Here is a 21,200-nt window from a genome sequence, read left to right as displayed (position 1 = left end):
AAAAAGTCGTAAATTAGGTTGAATTTTAAATTAAATCATGTTTAACCCTCTTACGAACCCATTAAAAAAGTTATCTAATTTACTTTTAAGACCATAACTTTGACACAACTGTGGTAAGGTGAAAACTCAAAACAATGTAAAAAAAAACACCTTCCACCACTACCGGCATTCACCTCAGCTGTAAGTACAGAGATAAATTAAGGTACTTTTATCGAACATGTACGGATTTTTTATGGCAATTTTGTTTAACAAAGCCTATTTCATTAAATCATATACACTATCAAAGGTTATTAATAGTTAATTTTTGCAGTAAAAGTGGCCGAACATGTGCTACATTGTTTTTTTTTTTACTCCAAACTGTTTATTATTTGGTGTAGTGGTGCATTGCTAACTGAGTACATCTCGTAATCTTATGCGGTCAACTTTTATGTCATAGCTTTGTTCAGCTATGTATCTGTATTTCAAGATATATTTTTTCCTAGGACACTAGGCACGAGCCCGGAATTGTTTTTCACATTACTTCAGTAGCGGCATTATCACTTAGATAAAATTCATTGGTGATTTGGCTCTAACCACTACAGCAGCTCGCTCCCCAAGTACTGTAAGATATTAAGGCAACGTGTTAAATAATGCCTCAACGGCTGAGATAAATCGATCAGTCAATCATATGATTGACCATCACAATCAATCAATATCACTGTCATTAAAAAGTCTTAGAATTGCGTTGTGATGCATATTTTAGATTGATTGCAACGTGAACTTAGGGGTTATTTACTCACTAAAGGCTAACTTATTAGTTAAATTTTATATTAGCGATCATGTTAGATATGTTTTAAATATAATTAAAACAATTAATAAAAAATAGATCCTATATTTAAGGTTTGTGTTACAAATTAATGTTTTAAAAGCGAATCATGATCATAATTTAATAGAAGGTCCAATCTCAATATTATTTTCTTGATATATTGGTAAAACCAACTATTGGGAAAATATTACAAAATTCAACGTACATTTCCAAGTAATTAGCCGGGAACATTTCAAACGGTGATCAGTAAAAGCAATTAACATTTGAGAAAACTTCAAGGAACTTGCTCAATTAGTCAACTTGAACTTTGATCGCACCGAGCTAAAACTTAGAGATTCCAGAAACAGAAATATTGTTTAAACTTTGCAACAATATCCTAAAATCAACTATTTACTTGTATTTACAAATTCTTATTGGCAATTAAAGCTTCTATCAAAAGGAATCTTAACTTAGTTTGAATTTTAGGGATTTCAAAATGCCGTAATGACTTCAAAGGATTTTGGATGTTTCTTAAATAAACTACTTAGGTTTTGGTTTTCAAATTCACACGCCCAACACTGTAACATGCTCTGAAAGTTAATTTACATATTAATGAACATTATGCACTTTGGGAACTAAAAGCTTATTCTCATGTAAGTAGCAGTTGGTTAAACTCTGTTCAAGATTCAGTGAGCAATTGTTATGTGTAGTTTTACCAATGAAGACTCCATTTTATTTTATTTAAAGCACAAGTTGACCGATACACATCCGCCTTCTGCTCTAACAAGGTAGGTAACATTTCCCATTTGTTTCCCAATTTTCCCAACTGTCCATTTTTATTTGAGGTAAGAGGTTAGTCCCTCACCAGCACTCGTTGCTGATCAGCTGGTATAACACACACACACACCATCTGTTTTGCCCCATTTTACATTAGTATAGGTAAAAAGGACACGGATTGGTCTTTTTTGCTTTATTTTAGATAAATATGGACAAATCTTATTAGAAAATATAATATTAAATACATTAAAAACACATAACCTTAAACAAATTTTAACAGAAATATATATAAAAAAATGGCCTTAGGGCTTAAAGTGTTAAGACAGAGAGTCTAGTTTATAATCCTGGTTTCAATTCAAAGCTGTGGACAGTTTACCGGTACGTGAAGAAAGCTTGCTAGCAGACATTGCGTTCTTATTAATATAATGTGACTATTAGCTTCTGTTTTTTTTGTTTGAAGTGGCATGATTTACATAAAAATCTCTGATTGGTGGAGCTATTTTCATTATAAATGTTACTATCACCCATCAACCAAGTCCACAAAGGTCACTTAAATTCTCCGTAACACAACTGAATCACATTTATAGTACTATCATGACCTTCATCGACTTTCAAAGCATAAAAATTGTTCATCATAATTACAATATCTTGTCAATAGTTTGGCAGTCAAAGAGATTAAACTTGTTAAAATAAATATCACGGTATGAAAAAATCTATTAAAAGCCTAGCTTATTATGCATATTTACATTTCTTCCAATTTTTTTTTAGATAAACTTCTAAACAGTGAGATGGCTTCTAAATTAGATAAAGTAGTTTTCTAAGGGGCATATTACTGCCCCACTTGTAATCCTATTGCAAACATGCAAGGATAACATGGCGATTGTGATTACTAATAAACATTACCGCATTCAGTCTCTGCTAATAGACCTGGCCGTTAGTAACTTAGTTTTTGTGATACAGTGACTGTTTGATTCATAGTTTGTTAATGAAACCACAAGCGGATACTTGCATCTTACTTGAGTTTTAAATTTGTGTTGTTTGAAGTTTAATATACCCACCCCATATCAACAGCTCTTATATTTTTATCAACAGCTAAAGATAGTAAATAAATAAAACAACAATATACAACACATTTATAAAGAAAGTTTTTTGAGCAATAGCACTTTATTTCTAAACGTACAAAGATATAGCATTTAATTAATACCATTTCACTATGAACCAATACTATTGAATAGCCGTTCAGATTCTATAGTAGAACATTGAACACATTAATATTCTAATTATTGACCGTTTACTGTGTCATATGTGCAGCCTGGGAACCAAATTGTTTGCGTCACATGGCAGATTTCACTGGAACTGACTAATTTAAAGTGTAACGGGATATGAATAAAACCCCATATTCTGTTTACAAGTCTTCCTAAATGTAAACTCAATGATTCCCGAGGATTAGAAAATCAACAAAATGCAATGCCATAGATTCATTTAAAAGTCATTTAACGTTTTCAGTAATATTGGTAAGTATTATTAAGTTAATGTATTGGCTATATTTTTAGAATATATGTCCACTCTACCCTAAATTATGCACTTAGTGCTTGCGGCTCGGTAGGAGTTATCAGTTCAATAAAAAACTTCCCCCAACCATATTTGTTTTATGTTTATTTTTATTTTATTAGTCTTAAAATTGCATCCACATTCCAAAAAGACCATAAAATACACAGTTTTCCACTTTTCAAGTTTGCTGCAATTTTGGAAAATGGCCGCCATTTTTGAAATAATAAATCTATATTTTGTCCGTATTTTATGGTCTTTTGGGAATCTGGATGCAATTTGAAGACTTCCAATTTGCAAATTTACTCTTCCCAGTTTCGCTATAAACCTACTCGTTTAGGAGCTACATGATGCAAAATGTACATCGGGAAGTGATTTTTTCATAATCTGTAACTCCTAAACGAGTGGGTTTATGGAAAAATGGCAGGAATAAAAAAGTTTTGCATGTTCTATATGGAAACATTATAAAATATAAATTTCAAAGTTGGCCACCATCTTGGAAAATGGCGGCTGAATTTCAAATAGCTAAATTCATATTTTTAACTTCCACAAAAATAAAGGAATGTCCCCCATTTAAAGTGTTCTCTAATTCTTACCGTTTCCGATATCCCAATGGTGGAGTGGCCTCCTTGAGTTGATCACCCGATATATGTATATGTGTGACCTCAGACATCTAATATATCAAAGTTTTTCTCTTCTAAAATTATATCTTACCTTTTAAAGCTCAACCTCTCATTCAAAAAGCCTTACTATTAGCCTACTTATCATGAAATGGCTTGAATTCAACGTAACAGTCAGGACTGAGGATCTTGTAATGATCTACCTAAAAGCATTCTCTTAAAACGCATTTTAGTAAAGACCACGAGGGGTCGATTATTTGGCAGTAAAGTGACAGTTGAAGCACATATTTTTCATGCCCTTTTGCAAATAATTTTCAGCATTAAAAATCTGAGTCATTAGATAATCATCATAGCGATCAAATATAATAATTTTTTACCCAAAACTGACTGAGAGCTAGAGCTAGAACTGAAAAAAGCTAAACTATATTAACAAAACGAATTAAAAATTAAATTGTACTAAACAAATTATATTTTTGTTTCATAAACATATTAAGAGTTGCAAGTGTTGTTTACTTTACAATCATCCAAGTCGCATACTACATTTAACTTTACTACATTTACAGTTCACTTGGTTAGATTCACGCTTGCTACCGGTTTTAATCTCTTCAACATCCTTTTCATCAAAGATAAAATCGGAGTCGTCCTCTCCTCTATCATCCACTTCTAATTCTGATTCTTGATTAATATAAAGAGCCCAACACCATCCAAAGAATAGAAGAAAAACTACCGAGGTCTTAGCAAATGATGTCATGGTGTCTAAAAAAGAAATAAAAACAATATTAATTTATGTTTATTCACATAATCAGACTTTCATCTATATCTATAAAAGAGGAACTATGTATATATGTATGTACGTTATGGACTCCGAAACCGGTTGCCAGATTTTAATGAAACTTTCAGGCATTATTAAGCATCTTTAAAGGATGATTTGTGTGAAGTTTGGTGCAGATCCGTCAAAAGGGCTCCGCCCCAGAGGGTTTTAAGTGGGCCAATGTCAGACTTTTTGAACTACAATGTTTACAAATAAATATAACTAGCTGTTACCCGGCAACTGTTTTGTAGGTTGTAATAATCACAACATGCTGTGTTAGTCATGATTTGAAATAGTGCCACAATAGTTCCACAGAGTACAGCACAGAAAAATATTTTACTTTTGAATAAATAAGTCCAAATATATTAAACCCCAATCGCAGCATACCTGTGCACTCAACGACGTTTAAATTCTCTAATATTAAATATGTAAACATAAAAACCTTTATTAAAGTATTTGTTAGCATATGTTGTATTTACATTTTATTTCTAACATGTGTTCAAATTATTATTTTGTTTACTTATTGAATTGTTATGTTTACTTACAGATTGTGGTTTAATAAAAACTTACCTTCTATTTTCTTATACAAAATGTGAACTTTTATTACTAAAATTAGTGGAATCAATAATGGCGACGAGTAAAATGGTAAGTAGAAAAGAATTTGACTTATGTCTAAAGAAAAGGAAATTACTAGAACTACGCTTGATCAAACTCAAGGATGATTTACCAACATGTGAACATTCTCAAGATACATGCACTTACTACACAGATAAACTTTTAGCAATATGGGCTGAAATTGAGGTTACACAGTCAAATATTGAACTTCACACAAATTCAGTAGAAAGTGAATTAGAAATTCGATGGCAGTTAGAAGAAATATTTAGAGAGATACGGACATTCCTTGAAGCAGAAAAGAAAAAGTACGATACACATACAGCAATTTCTGCTTCTGCAACATGTCAAAATGTATCTAATATTCCTTTCCAGCCGTATACACCAGAGGAAAGTTTTCAAAACTTCACTCGACGCTTTGAAAACTACACAAAATTACGGGGAAACTTAAGTCCAAGAGTCAAAGTGGATTTATTTTTACAGGCAATCACCCCACAAATACATGAACAGCTATACGATCTTTGCATACCAGATGACCCACACAACAAGCCATATGAGGAATTGATTCACATGTTAATGGCTCAACTAGAACCAAAACCCAGTATTTGGGCACGTCAGCACAAATTTACGACACGTACCCAATTGTGTAATGAATCTGTACAAGCTTACGCTAATGCTCTTAGAAAGCTCAGTGTAGAATGTCAGTTTACTTGTACAAGTTGTAATGAATCTGTATCTGAAATTCTACTTCGAATGCAGTTTGTCAGGGGATTAAAAGACTCTGATATACGTCTTCAACTTCTTCAAGATAAACTATTGCAACCGTTTAAAGAAGTAGTCGAAAAGTCTGCTACATTGGAACTAGCGAAAAGTGAGAGCAGAATAGTAAAGACAAATGAAAATCAAGAGGAAGTACACCAAGTATCAAGCAAGAACAAACAGCCAGATAGGAAACCTTGTAAATCTAACAATATACAACTCTCTGAGTATCAAACTCGTTTGGAGATACTGAGAAACAAATGCTATAGATGTGGTGATGATTCACATAGAGCACATCAATGCAAGTTCAAAAATGCAGAATGTAACTCTTGTAAACGTTTTGGTCACTTAGCAAGAGTATGTCTAAGAAAACCAAACAAAGAAGTAAAACAATCAGATGAAACCGCAGAAAATACAAGCGATGATGACACTCATGAAATTTACCAACTTCATTCAAAATCAAATGACAAGTTTATGCTCGAGGTAAAAGTGGAAGGACGACTCATGACAATGGAGTTAGATACAGGAGCGGCTCTCAGCATTGTATCCTATGATACATTTAAGCTTTTAAACTCTCCAAAAAGGATTTTCAAGACAAATGTTCAACTCAAGACATACACTGGGGAAATAATCAATCCAAGAGGAGTTGTTTTTGTAAATGTTCAGTATAAAGATCAAAGTTTTGTTGGAAAACTGTACATTGTTAACAAGTGTGTAGACTCTATATTCGGAAGAGAATGGATAAGAGAGATTCAACTTGATGCAGCTGACATACATTCATTAAATTCAAGTGAAAACGAAAACATCCAAGAACTAGATGATTTGATGATTCGATACGAAGACATTTTGAAAGAAGGCATTGGGAAAATACCAAAAGAAAAGGGTCATTTTAATGTAAAAGACGAAACCCAGCCAATGTACATCAAACCTAGACACATGCCATATGCATTAAAAGAAAAAGTAGAGAAGGAACTTGAAAGACTGGAGACTTTGGGTATAATCACACGTGTCGAATCATCCGATTGGGGCACACCCATTGTGCCGGTTGTCAAACCCAATGGTTCAGTCAGAATATGTGCTGACTACAAGGTGACTTTGAACAAAGTTATTAAAGACGAACATTACCCTATACCTCGGATTGATGATATCATGTCAAAGATGCATTGTGGAAAGATATTTTGTACTCTTGATATCAGTAACGCATACTTGCACATGGAGATGGACGAAGACAGTGCCATCATGCAAACAATCAGTACTCACAAAGGGCTGTTTAAAGTGAACAGATTAATGTTTGGAGTAAAAGTGGCACCCTTGTTATGGCAAAGATTCATGGACAAAACATTACATAACTTAGAAGGCGTACAATTTTTCTTTGACGACGTAATTGTCCAAGGATCTAACAGGGAACAGCTTCTTCGTCGACTGGAACAGGTGTTTGAACGATTGAAGTTAAATGATTTGAGGTTAAATAGAGAGAAGTGTAAGTTTTTCCAGAACAAAATTGAGTACTTAGGTCATGTGATTGATAGCAAAGGACTACACAAGTCAGATGCTAAAATGCAGAGCATTTTAAAATGTAAAAGACCAGAGAACGTAACTGAACTCCGAACTTTCCTAGGCCTTGCGAATTATTACAACAAATTCATAAAGAATTTGGCTACACTGCTACATCCTTTGAATTGGCTGCTACGAAAAGGAAACACTTTTACATGGAGCTCTGCTTGTGAACAGAGTTTTCTGAAGATTAAAGAAATTATTACAAGTGATGACGTGTTGGTACACTTTGATCCTAGCTTGCCACTGGTCTTAGCTACTGATGCTTCGCCGGTAGGTGTAGGAGCCGTTCTTTCGCACCGCTATAGGGATGGAACAGACAGGCCAATTGCCTTCGCCTCTCGATCTTTATCAAAATCAGAACAAAAATACTCTCAGATCGATAAGGAAGCCTTGGGAATATATTGGGGCCTGAAAAAGTTTTTCCCGTTTTGTTATGGCCGCAAATTTACTTTGATCTGATCACAAACCGCTGGTGTCAATTTTTAATCCAGCAAAGACCTTACCAACAATCTCGGCAACACGGATATTCAACTATGCTCACTTTCTCTCCGGGTTCGACTATGACATAGAGTACAGGCAAACTGCTCATCATTGCAATGCAGATTATCTCTCTCGATTCCCTATCGAAGTTGTACAAGAACATTCTGTAGATGACCTCTCGAAGTACCACATAAATCAACTGGAAACACTCAATATCAACAGTACCGTGGTGGCTAAGGAAACTCTCAACGATGCTGTTTTGGGTCCAGTCCTACAGGCCTTGAAATCAGGACAATCTGTTGAACAATACGGATTTCATGATAACGAGCTGTCCATTCAAGATGATTGTGTACTGAAGGGCTGGAGAGTCATGATACCTCAATCTCTCAGACCTCATGTGCTTCGAGAACTACATGTAGCTCATTTAGGAGGAATAAAAATGAAGGCTTTAGCTCGCAGTTTTTGCTGGTGGAAAAGTATAGACAAGGATATTGAAGATATGGTAACTGAATGTCGACAATGCATTGAAAAATGCAACAACCCGAGGAAAACTATCCATCCATGGGAACAACCTTCTAATCCATGGGAGAGGGTGCACATTGATTTCTTAGGACCAACAGATGGCCAACAGTACCTGATATTAGTGGATGCCTTTAGTAAGTGGGTGGATGTGATACAGACGAAAACAACTACAAGTACATGGACAGTCCAAGAATTACGGAAAATCTTCTCAACTTTTGGGTTTCCTCACATCCTAGTTTCAGATAATGGAAGACAGTTTGTTTCTCAAGAGTTCAAAAACTTCATGAATGAATGTGGGATTATTCACAGAACAACGGCACCATACCATCCAAACTCAAATGGCCAGGCTGAAAGGTACGTGCAGACTGTCAAGAAGGCGTTAAAATCCATGGAGGGAGAAAAGGGTACACTGCAAAATAAAATCCAAAGACTTCTAATGCAACTCAGGCAATCCCCGAATTCAACAGGTACATCAGCATATCACCTAATGTTTGGAAGGAGTGTACGAACAAACCTAGCAATAATTGTTCCAACATTAGAACCGAACAAATATCAGAAGAAGGGAGTCCAAGTCGGTATAAAAAGGAATTTCAAAGTTGGAGATAAAGTGCAAGCGCGGGAATATGTCAATGGTTCGTCCAAGTGGTATTCGGGCTATATAACTCAAAAGCAAGGACATGTAATGTACGTAGTTCAGCTGGAAGATGGACGAATAATAAGAAGACATGTTGACCAGCTGATTCTTCGTAAAGTGCCGCAGCACAGTAAATAGAGGAGGAGGTGTTAGCATATGTTGTATTTACATTTTATTTCTAACATGTGTTCAAATTATTATTTTGTTTACTTATTGAATTGTTGTGTTTACTTACAGATTGTGGTTTAATAAAAACTTACCTTCTATTTTCTTATACAAAATGTGAACTTTTATTACTAAAATTAGTGGAATCAACAGTATTAAAAACAATAAATGGGATGGCAATGCGTTAATATTTTTATCTTTTGTTCTATACCCACAATGGTGGTAGGTACGCCTAAAAACTTATATATTTCTACACCTAATGAAAAAAAACATTGTTTATCCACTGGCAATTAAGTATACAATTTAAAATTTGGGGGAATTGTACACTCATACAGTATGCTAAATTTACTTACTTAAACTGGAGAAAGCTAAACCTTGCAGTTGCTCACTATCATAAGTGAACTCTTCTTGCAAAGTCTTTAGAAACGTTATCATGTGTTTGTACTGTTTACCACGTTTTATGAGTCCAAATAAACTTAGTAACTTAAGCAGTGCAATAGTACATGACATTTTCAAAAGGGAAGTTTGTTTCCCCTCATAAAGAAGGCTGGCTGTAATTGTATTTTTCTAGTTCAGACCTTTTATGCTTTATTAGTTTGTGAGACAATTCAATACTTGTCGAATTGTCTCACAAGGTTTGAGTGACTCAAACCTTGTCAACTGCCAATCTTGTTACTATACTTACTAAACCTAAGACTTCACACACAAAATACAATGCTTTGTTCAGAATTTTACACCATATGTCCCCAAACATCAACAATTCAAATCGAATCTGGATGTAGCAGATGTGCATTTGCAAGAAACCCCGTAGTGTTTTTGAATAAAATAATAACAAGAAGTGTTGGTAAATCTGAAATCGATTTATTAATGCTTTTTGATAACTTTATTAAATGCAGTTTTTGGGATCATGTAATTAATACTGCTGAAAAAAAAACTAGTATTGTAGCGATAGAACAGTTGCTAATCCACCCTAACTATCTTATCGACAAAATGTCTATTAAAAAATTAAGTCATAATAATTGACTTTAACAGTTAACATATTTGTTTGACCTCAACATTTCAGGCTACTCACAGGTCACATATAAAATAAACATTACGGTTTTTGTAATGATACAAACTGATAGGAGAACTTTCCATGAAGTTTTTTTTCAGAGGTATTAATTACATGATCCCAAAAACTGTATTTTAAAAAGTCATCAAAAAAGCATTGATAAATCTATTTCAGATTTACCGACACTTCTTGTTATTATGTTATTCAAAAACACTACGGGGTTTCTTGCAAATGCACATCTGCTACATCCAGATTCGATTTGAATTGTTGATGTTTGGGGACATATTGTGTAAAATTCTGAACAAAGTCGTGATCGATTAAACTTAAATAAATAGTTTAAAGAATCCTCAGTTTACTATTATATGTAAGATGATTTTAAGAAAAAATCATTTCATTTTTAAAAATCTATCACAAGTAAAGTTTACTGTTTTATTAGTACATAAATAAAATTAGCATTAAAGTAACATTGCAGAGAGGGTTAAGTTTTCATCTCAAATGACAGTGGCAACGTGTTTCCCGTTTAATAAAAGAAACGTTTTGGGATTTTATTAAAAGAAAAACTCAATGAAAGTCAAGCATCCTCAAAGCTTTTCAGGAGTCGTGTTTGTTTTATGTCCTTGGATGTTTCTTAAAAACGTGGAAACATATCTTCAAGAAGAACTGGTAATATTGGAATGAATATAAATTTGAAATAAAAGCTTCACCAATATTTTCCAAATTTTTAATTTCATGAGGCCTTTTGCCAGCTATGCTAATAAATATGTTGACATGTTTAATTCGTGTCCTGTACAGTGATTGTGTAAGAGGGTAGGTTATTTTCTGAGGTTCATCCCTATTACTAAGATCATCATACACAACCCAATTACACAAATTTCATAATTCTGAATTTCATATTCTGTTTGCACGTGGAGTGATTATGTTTCGTTGATTTGTTGTATCTGATTTCCAAGATTTTCTGTGAAAGTCTCTTTTGTCGATCTTTTTACTCTAATAAAACAAGGGATTTTTTTTAGCTTTTCTTCTATACGTGACTGAAAGGGGTTATACCATATATCTTTTGAATAGCTTACTTAAATGAAACAAAGATGAAATAAGTTCTTCCATTGAGTTGGCTAAGTTACGGAATTTCCTCTGTAGCTCAATTATTTGTTGCGCATTCCTGGGAATCTTTTCTTCACCTTTCGTCAGTAAGTTTACCCAGTATCATTGTCATTGTTAGTGAACTCTTGCATGTTTTGTATGAGAAAGAGTTTTAATACCTGATACCATATCTGTGAGAACTTTGAACAGGCACTTACAGTATTTCATCAGCAGAAGTATCATACTAAATTAAGGGATGTCTGTCTAAGGCTCCAGCGATCAAAACACCCATCTATAAGCTGCTACCCCGAATGTCAGGAAAGGGCCGGTCTAAAACATCTATGGATCTCTAGAGAGCAAAATAAAGAGAAAATCAAACCAAAGAGAATTTTACAAATCTACGGAAAAGTGGCTGTTTTCTAAATTTAATGATAAATGTGTAATTTGTTTTGTTTTCTCTCACCAGTGGTGGGTTTAAAAACAGGTTTTTTGTTTCAACGATCAATGATAAATGTGTAAATTTAAATTTCAGGTACTAAGGAACATAAAGATTGGGCTACGAATGAAAGTTAACATTTTGCTTACGATAGCTTAATGCAGATATGTAAGATAGTAAAAGGAAAATCTACTCGGATGTATTTTAAAATTAAAAACACATATCATCTACTTCAATTTTTCTTTAAAGTTGTGATTCCTTGAAAATCATATCATCATTGTTTATTATACCCTACTAAGACCCCGCTGGAAGTTGTTAGGCCTACTTCAATGTTACAATGTATAGAGATCCACAAGTGAAGGGGAGATAAGGAAGCAATCTGTCCAACAAAACCTCGACCTTACAGCACTGCTATATCATGTTCTTGTCCCTAGCGAGTATTGTATGTTTCTGTTGTAGAACAGTTTGCCATAAGTAGGAAAATATTATCGTGATTTCCAAAAAAAACTGTACAACTCCAAATTATAAAAATGTAAGACATATCCAACTAATTAGGAATTTAGATTAAAATATAGCTAGATGAAACTATACATAATGTGTTCACGACTATTGTAATACAAACAAAAATTTAAAAATATTAACTAAATGTGAAAAATAAGAGCAAACCACCTAAACACATTTAAAAAAACTACTGTAAAAAGGTATGTTCCAATTTACGCAAAAAGAATGTTATTGAACAGAATCGACTCTAAGTTTTTGGGTAATTGTGACAACTCTTGATAGTGTATTACCGTATATAAAATGTTTTATATAATATGAAGAGGTATGAAGAGATATAAATGAGTCTTTTAAACTTGTTTAAAGCAATCCCTGGTTATATTGAGGTTTTAAATTATATCTATAAACTGAGCCTAAAAATTTCCTATGGGACTATCAATCAACGTTGTGACTAATGGATTTTTACCATTGGACATCTACATACTCAAATTTGGTATGGTTTTCAAGAAAACAAAGTAATGTAAACAAAAATTGGTTTTTATAATTGTAATATATTAGATCAGCTGGTTTGCTGTTCTCATAATAAACCATCAAAAGAGAAACTAGGCAAATTCCCTAGGAGCTCTGCCCCAGTGGCATTGTATTCTCATGTTATTCTTATGGAGGAAAAAAACGGGTGGTTTGTCTCCACTAATTTTCAGAGATCGGCTAGGCGTAGAAACCCGCACTTTAGAGGTGTCTAAAAAAAGTATGTAGATGAGCAATCAAAATATAATGGGGAATTCCCTTAGGGCTCTACCCTAGTGGTCTTTAAAATTCCATTTCCATGTTATTCTTATGGAGGAAAAACTGGGTTTTTGTCTCTACTAATTTGATAGAACGGCTGGGCATAGATACACGGTAGGATCGTCTAAAGAAAGGTCCTAATCTGTAGATAAGCAATCAAAATAAAAACGAGGTGAATTCCCTTGGGGCTCTGCCCCAGAGGCCTTTAAAGTTCCCTTCCCAGATTTGTTTACATTATGACCATATGGACAATTGTACACTACTTTTTAATAAAACCGCTGTTAATATTTAAATTGTATTTCACACAACATGTTAAAGGGAAGTTTTCAAAATGAAGTATGTGCAATTTATTTTCTAATTTTAAAATTTATTTATTTCTGTATCGTGTCATGTTAAATGTTCTATTACAAAATCAGTGGAAAACTTAATATTACAGTAACTCTTAAAATTATTTCATAGCAAGTTAACTTTTGCGGGTTGGTTTCTGCCTTTTTTGTACTACTTTCACCTATATTCTATTATACTGTTCAAGGCAACAGACATATATTATAATAGACATTGTGTACTATATTACAAAATTATACAAGTGCAGAAGGGCACTTTGACAATATGAGCGCTGTCTATATTTTGGTAAATTAACAGTGGTTAACGGAAACTGGATTTAATTTTATTAATTTGTGTGTAGAAATGTGTGATTGATTTGGAAAATTGGAATTTACTGCTGACTTTTCAGAACGGTTACTTTGATTTAATCATTCAGCTTAGAGAAAATATAATATAGATAAACAAATAAGAACTTAAAACTCTCAGAGAGCTTTTGAATGTTATTAGACTAACAAAAATGGTTGTCCATGTTTACTAACGCTACTCATTAAGAAAAACCATTTAATTAATCTCTAACAAAATATTCTCAAAGCAGCAGCCTAAAAAATCCTATTTAACTTACCCAGATATTATATAATATATTCTCTAATTAGATACTACAAAAGATTTCAGGCCACAGCCATTTAAATGCGCTTGGATTGTGGTGAATGTCACAATGCGGCATATATTTATACTAATAGTATAAATTCTTAAATCATTAAAATTATTAGTATAATTAATTAAAATAATTATATTAATACAATTATTTATTACATTTGTTGGCTAATAACCAACAGATTCTTCATCTGGAAAAGAATTTCATTGTGTTTTTATCGTGCCTAATAACATCAACCTTTCCCACAGAACACAGAAATCTTGCCTAAAGGTTTCTGTTAGATATTATTAAATATCTTGACAGATTATTTGGAGTCGCCTATTACAAACCGTGGCCCACTTAACTTGCTCTTAAGCAATATTTTTGAAAATAAGAATGCACTTCGGCTGTAAAAAGATTAGCACTAATAAATTATCATTTAAGCAGCTGCTGGCATAGGAAGGTCATGTTTCCTAAACTAGATCTCATCATCCTTCATAAGATTTGTTGATTAACAACAATGCATGTAAACGTTGCTATTCACATAACAACCAATACACAGTATTTGCTTTTTGAAAATGCAGCATTGCTATGTAATTTGCATTGTATGTTGCCAATAAAGCCGTACGAACATATGAACATGACCCCCTAACAGTTTACTAAAAAAAAAAATCCAGTTTCACTACAAATTACATACAAGTATATTCCACTACACCTAAAACATTCTAAAGAGAGATTATATCGACAACTTCATGTAATTGTTAAGGCAAAAGTTTTTATAATTTCAATGTCAGTTAAACCTGCAAAGAATGTGTAGAAGTTATAATAGTAAGGTGAAATTATACTGGTTATACTTGTGAGTTATAAATATTGTAAGCAATTAGAGACAAAAAACAAATATAAAGAACAATTTTCGTTTTAAGTTAAAAGTCACTAAAATCGTCTCTCGTCACAGATAACATTGTCGTGTTTACAGCTTCAGAGAAGAAACTATTTGACATTTTGTTAAAAGAGAAATTCAATTAAAGTCAAGCACACTGAAAACTCTTCAGGTTTCTTGTTAATTTTGGTTGTTGAAATGTTGAATGTTACTATAAAATGTAAACATATAATGACTTAATTTGTGTCTTTTATCATGTGTTTGATATGACATTACCACAAATAAATACCCCTGCCATATATTATATAGCATATGATAAATTTCAATTATAAAAAGTGCTCTGAAACTAAAAGAAGATATGGATTTCCGAAGCATCAAAAACATACAAACCAAGAAGGGATTGTCGCAAACAATGAACTCTGAACAATAAAATTAAACGTGACCATAGTTTTAATATTACTGGAGTATGTTATTCTGCATGTGTATAGTTTTGCGTCGTGATGAAAATTATCGTTCATAGCTCGAACCAAAAGTGATTTTCCGGAACTTGTCCCATTATTCCCGTCTTTAGCTTCTTACGTAAAAATAACTCTCACATGCTCGGCTTCGTCTCCCACGTGAAATTCGGGTTTCCTGTGAAACTTGAGTGCCGGAAATGTCACTTTTGGTTTCGGTTCTAGTAATGGAATATACTATTTCCTGCCTTTCCCAAGATATCAAACTTCTTCAAGGATTGCTTTGATAAAAAGTTATTTTCAACCTTATACCAAACCGTTATGAGTTATCAATCCCGATCCCGGATGGCGATGTGCCAATCCGTAGCGTTCTAATTGCTAATGGTTTTGTTGATCGTTCATTACAATGACCGGTAACTCCATCTTGCCAAATTTCGTTATTGAGAGAATTTTAATTCTTCTGATGTTAATGACCGTTTAAGTATTAATACTGACATATTGTTTGTATAATACTGTGTCAAAACTTTATTACGATTACGTGTTGACTTAACTACATTGACCAAAATAGCCCACATATAATAAAAGGCAACAGTCTCATCTAACTACTTTTATATTTTACTTTCGAAAACTTCTTCAGTGTATTATTTAGGTATTACTTGTTTTTCATACTTGTTTTAATGATTCATTAGCATATAGAGAAATTATTTCGAAAATTATATATAAACCACTAAAACTTAATATTTGACTTCCTTAAAGACCATAAGGTGTTTAGAAATTATCACTCTCATTAAAGTTTGTAGTTTATGTTTGAAGCAAAGTTAATGAAAACTTTAGTTAATCGTCTTATGCAGGCTTAGGTAGATCGTCTTATGTTCCCTTTTGTAGCTCATGCATTAAGGAATGGAGGTAATTAGTTTTATACTCATCGTGTGCTATATTTGGTAAGTACATCTCAAAACTTTTATCTACTCGATATATTTATGAACATTAAAAATTATTACGCCAAACATTGTTGAGTCGAACTGTTTCGATCAAAATCTGTCAATGGGTATTCAAAGCCTATACACGACAATGCTGTGACACAAAATACATTATATTTTCTGATTAAAAAATAACATCAAAAGATAATTTTCCATTTAAATAGTAGTCATATGTAATTTAACTAAGCCTTGCTAACCTTACCTTGTACTTTATAGTAATAGTTTTAGGATTAAGGAGATTTCTTCAGGAATAATTTAGTATAATTGAAGAACAATATTTTTACACCATCATTAAACCACAAATAAGAATTAATTATGCTGTTTTCTAAACGATAACATACTACATTGAAACAAATATTAATAAAAGCACGAAATATAAACTTACTTAATATGTCCAAATCAAACAGTATTAGGGCCTACGTTTTCATGAAATAGATGAATGTCATTTCATATAGTTTGTCAAAATTGTACGTAAGGGATTAAAAAAAAATTATTTTTGAGTTGTAACACAATGTAAGGTTTTATTTGCTTAAACGTCTACAATACAGCTGAGTGGATTTAGATTTCGTCTTGAAGAGATAATCAGTTAATTTTAACGGTTTAAAACTGAGTCCAGCAGTCTGGTGTTTTTATAAATAGTCGTGGTTGCGAAAGAGCTAGGCCTTTGTAGTAACATAAATAAACAGATCATCTCATTGCAGTATACACTGCTTAAAGAATTTACTCTTGGGTGTGCGATACCATATTTAAAAAAAACTGATTGAACTAATAAAAATAGTTACTTTGAAAGGTTTATTTATGGGATGAAATCAAATTTAAAAAGTATTACAACTTCTATAGTAATGTATTAATATCTAAGCTATGTTTGTAGAGCGTACACTTTTTTTATAAAAAAAAACATATCTGCCTAAAATTTTTAATTATGCAGCATTATAACTGAAACAGGCCAACAGATCTTTGGATTGCGAATCGTACATGTCAATGTAAATACATCCAACTGTAAATCAAACACCACGTTTGGATCATTTCAATTTTGGTATTTAGTATCACGTCTAGCTTTTTAAAAAATTACCCTACACGAAGAAATTGTACAATACGATAAAATAGTACAGCATATAGTACAATAAAATAATCAACATATTTAATATAGTAATTAAGTGTTAGTTTGAACCTGTTTTAAATTTTTGTATAAACCTTAACACTAGGAACATATCATTTTTCACACTCAAATAAGAAGTAACTTTTCTAGACTAAAGTGTAAAAACAAAACCACTGTTCTTGATTTGCGAACTTACTGAGGCTTTACGATTTTGTTTTCGACCTAAATATATCACTTTCAACTTCTTCTATCACAATTCAAGCTTGAAAATAACTCTATTTTCCATCAGATTAAATCCCAAACCTAGATAATTATTTAATTTTAATAATTTAATAAACATTTCATTAAGAATTTTCAGTGGGAATCGGAGTATACGCTAAAAAACATTGACCAACAACAGCTTTTTGAAAATTATTAAAGACAAACAGTACATATAATTATTTTTATATTTGTTACAGGATCCACCAGTTTAAGTAAATAATCAAATAAAATGTATTTTAAAGAAGATAAATAAAATCTGAAAATGGAGTTCATAAAAGCAACCGGCATAACTTTAATAATTATTAATATTACTTATAATAATTATACTTTTTCAATTATCAAAATGAGTGAATTTGAAACTCATTTTTTCTATTGAATAACGTATTTATACTGATAGTTGTTCAATGTAATAAGTTCAAGTTATTTGTGACTACACACAATTTAAACCAAGCTATTTCAAAGCAAAGAACACCTTGATTGCTTTCAAGAAGCTGTTTCAATCGATGATTGAACGATTAAGGGATTTGTCCAAGATAATGGCGTCCATTACACTGCAATCAACAAAGTAATCTCATCCTAATTCGATCAGAAAGTCCCTTCAAAGCATGTCCTTTTTAATAATAAATCTTAAGTGTAGAGAAACTTTAAAAAATGAGTAACCACAAAGGATTTTATATTACACGTTTGATCATTTCATTATTTTGGTATGATCAAAATACTACTCAAATACTATAATCAAATACTACCAACAGCTGTATTCAAGTCGTATTAGATATGAATACAACATTTCCTACTGTTCAGTGACATACATAATCACGAAAAAGACAACTGCTTCCTAATTATGATAGCAATCGAAACGAAAAAAAGAAAACCTCTAAAATAGTTGTATCGATATTTTAATTGGTTTGGGGGGAAGCCAAAGACTTAAATGTTAAACTTAGGAATATTTATTATAACCAGGTCACTGTTGCATTAATAAAAAGTAATTTAATCATCACATAGTTTGACAAATAAGTAAATATATATCAAAATATATAAAAATGTGTGTATTCAAATAAAAATAATAAATACCAATCATAAATAAATTTACGTGTAGCTTTTTTCGTACATGTGTAATTTGAGAGCTTTTGACTTTGTTTTTACAAAAGTTTACCTAAAGATCCATTAAATTTAAGCTTTTCCGTATAAGGTTAAATTGAAGCTTTTAAGGGTAAGTAGCTCCTATATTCTGAAGATTCTTAAGAATACTACCACTAATAGTAATAAAGTAAAACGTACCTGGAGATTGTTGAGGGTGCTTGAGTTAAATTGAATTCTTCTGAGATGTCGCAAAAGGCTTCTCTTTTAGAAATAAGACATTTCAACTGTGACGTTTCTCTTATATGTGACTGTTTAAAGTAAATACTAGAAGCACAATCAACAATATGACAGCTAATATGAAAATCTAACGTGGCCTATAATAAGGTAATAGTAATCCTTCAACTACGGCTTTTCAATATTGTACATTAAAGTTTCTTAGAATAAACTTGCAAATTAAATATACACAAATCATTGCAGTCGTGACAAGCATTTGTAAGTAACGTACGTGACCTTTCACATACAAATTGACCTGAATATTATCAATTTTAATATACAGTAGCTCCACATTAGTTACTAGTTAGTGTAAAAACAAAAGAATCTTAAAACTCTTCTTGACAACAGTAATATCGTCAACAATGTAGGGGGAATTCAAATCATACAATTACATAGTCAATCAATTAAACACTTAAACGAAAATTTATATAGTCAGCGAGACATGTAATAGAGAAACATATCCCGAGGTACCCTGCACAACAGTGAGTAGAGTGGTGAGTCGATTACCTCCACACTAAAATACTATTATTTAAAACCGAATTGCAATTAAGGAACTGAAATAATTATTTTGTGAAATTTATTAGTTAGCATTTCATAAATAACAAATTAAGAGGATTCGGTAAGAGAAATCTCAACGACACAACTTTTAATAACACGTCCAAAGGATAAAGAGATTTCTTCCCTAGAGATGTTTCTGTTAATTGTATAAATTATACATTAGATATTCTCCAAGCTCCCTTATCGTTGTTTTATTGAAATAATAATGAAATTGCTAAAAAAAGTAAACAGGTATTATAATTTGGTTAATCTATTACAGCATAAGTATAGTAATACAGTTAATATAATATTTTATTATGCTACAACGCTAGGCACGAACCCGGCATTGTTTTCAACATTAATTCAGGCATGACCTTGGGGTTGCGGTATTATCACTTAGCTAAAATTCATTGGTGATTTGGCGGTAATATAACCCGGGATCTCAGGCACCGAAGTCCCGCGTTAAAACTACTAGATCAGCTCGCTCCTTTAATATCATATCAACCCAATAATTATTAATACTTTAATACTTTTCAATGAAATTGTGACCATACAAAGTAGGTATTTTAAACCAAGTATGAATGGAGATGAGATTAGGATGAGTGGCGCGATCTTGTAGTCTTGTTAGATAGTAAGGCTGACATATTCCTTAGACACAGCTGTTAATTAATAACCCATACAGCTAATGACAACTAAGGAACCTACTATTTATAGTGGAATCGAAACCACATTTTTGCCTTGGTATTAACGATTTTTTCTAATTATCAGGACTATTGATCAGTATTGCGGATAGTCGTAGTTCTCACTAGTGCGGACTTTAATCCACACCATGGAGTATCATATCCACAGTGCATCCCTGATACACCAGGGAGTAACGTATCCACACATATCAACATTAGGGCTATAATAGAGAATAATTATAGAAAATATGAAAAGAAGGTTGACAAAATTAAAAGCATGAGTTGGTTGACTTATGTGTAGCTCTGACCGTGACATTTCCAATCTTTAAGCAAGCAGAATTTTGTATATTTTTAAGCCTTCTTTATTCCCCAAGAAAAGATGTTGTACTACCTGCATTGATGAGGTATAAGCAATTTTGAGCCGAGGTAAGTCCACGCCAAAGTCCCTAAATAGTACAAAAAAGTACTATAATATGACATTAGTAAGTACTATAAGTAAGTACCATAACATAAGAATGGCAGTTGTGTTTTTGTTCTAGACATGCAACTACTAGCTGAAATTTGTCATATCTAAGCTACGAATTTGGTACAAAATTTTCTATTTTAATCATTTGTTGCGGCTTGCTCCTGAACTAGTAATACAAAATATAGTGGTTTAATTTACCTAAAAAACCATAAGTGCCTTACTAAACCAATAAGTAATTTAAGTATTTAAACCAGAAACCGCTGATTATGATTAAGTTTATATAGGGCAAACCTGAAGACCCCAAAAGGGGTCTAAGAACATAAACCCAACCTAGAATCAATCCTCAAATATTGAGCTACGCACAGCACATAATGATTTAAGATCGTAATAATAATTGAGAGGTAATAGAAG

The 21,200-nt window shown here is 32.4% G+C and overlaps 1 protein-coding gene across 1 annotated transcript in view; it reads left to right on the top strand.

The window, feature by feature from the left end:
* Positions 1–5,905: 5,905 nt before the first annotated feature.
* LOC129004935 (uncharacterized protein K02A2.6-like) overlaps positions 5,906–21,200 on the top strand; it is a 36,817-nt gene continuing 21,522 nt past the window's right edge. The window contains exons 1-2 of the mRNA XM_054433655.1: positions 5,906–7,391; positions 7,960–9,234. Of these exons, the coding sequence (XP_054289630.1) occupies positions 5,906–7,391; positions 7,960–9,234 (2,761 nt within the window). The remainder of the gene's footprint in view (positions 7,392–7,959; positions 9,235–21,200) is intronic.

The sequence above is a fragment of the Macrosteles quadrilineatus genome, unplaced genomic scaffold (genome assembly GCF_028750875.1).
Source record: "Macrosteles quadrilineatus isolate MER2022 unplaced genomic scaffold, UCM_ALF_1.0 Scaffold_13__1_contigs__length_4303367, whole genome shotgun sequence".
In the NCBI taxonomy this organism is placed as follows: domain Eukaryota; kingdom Metazoa; phylum Arthropoda; class Insecta; order Hemiptera; family Cicadellidae; genus Macrosteles; species Macrosteles quadrilineatus.
Note: the sequence above shows the minus strand (reverse complement) of the source record. Positions and strands in the feature narration are given on the sequence as shown.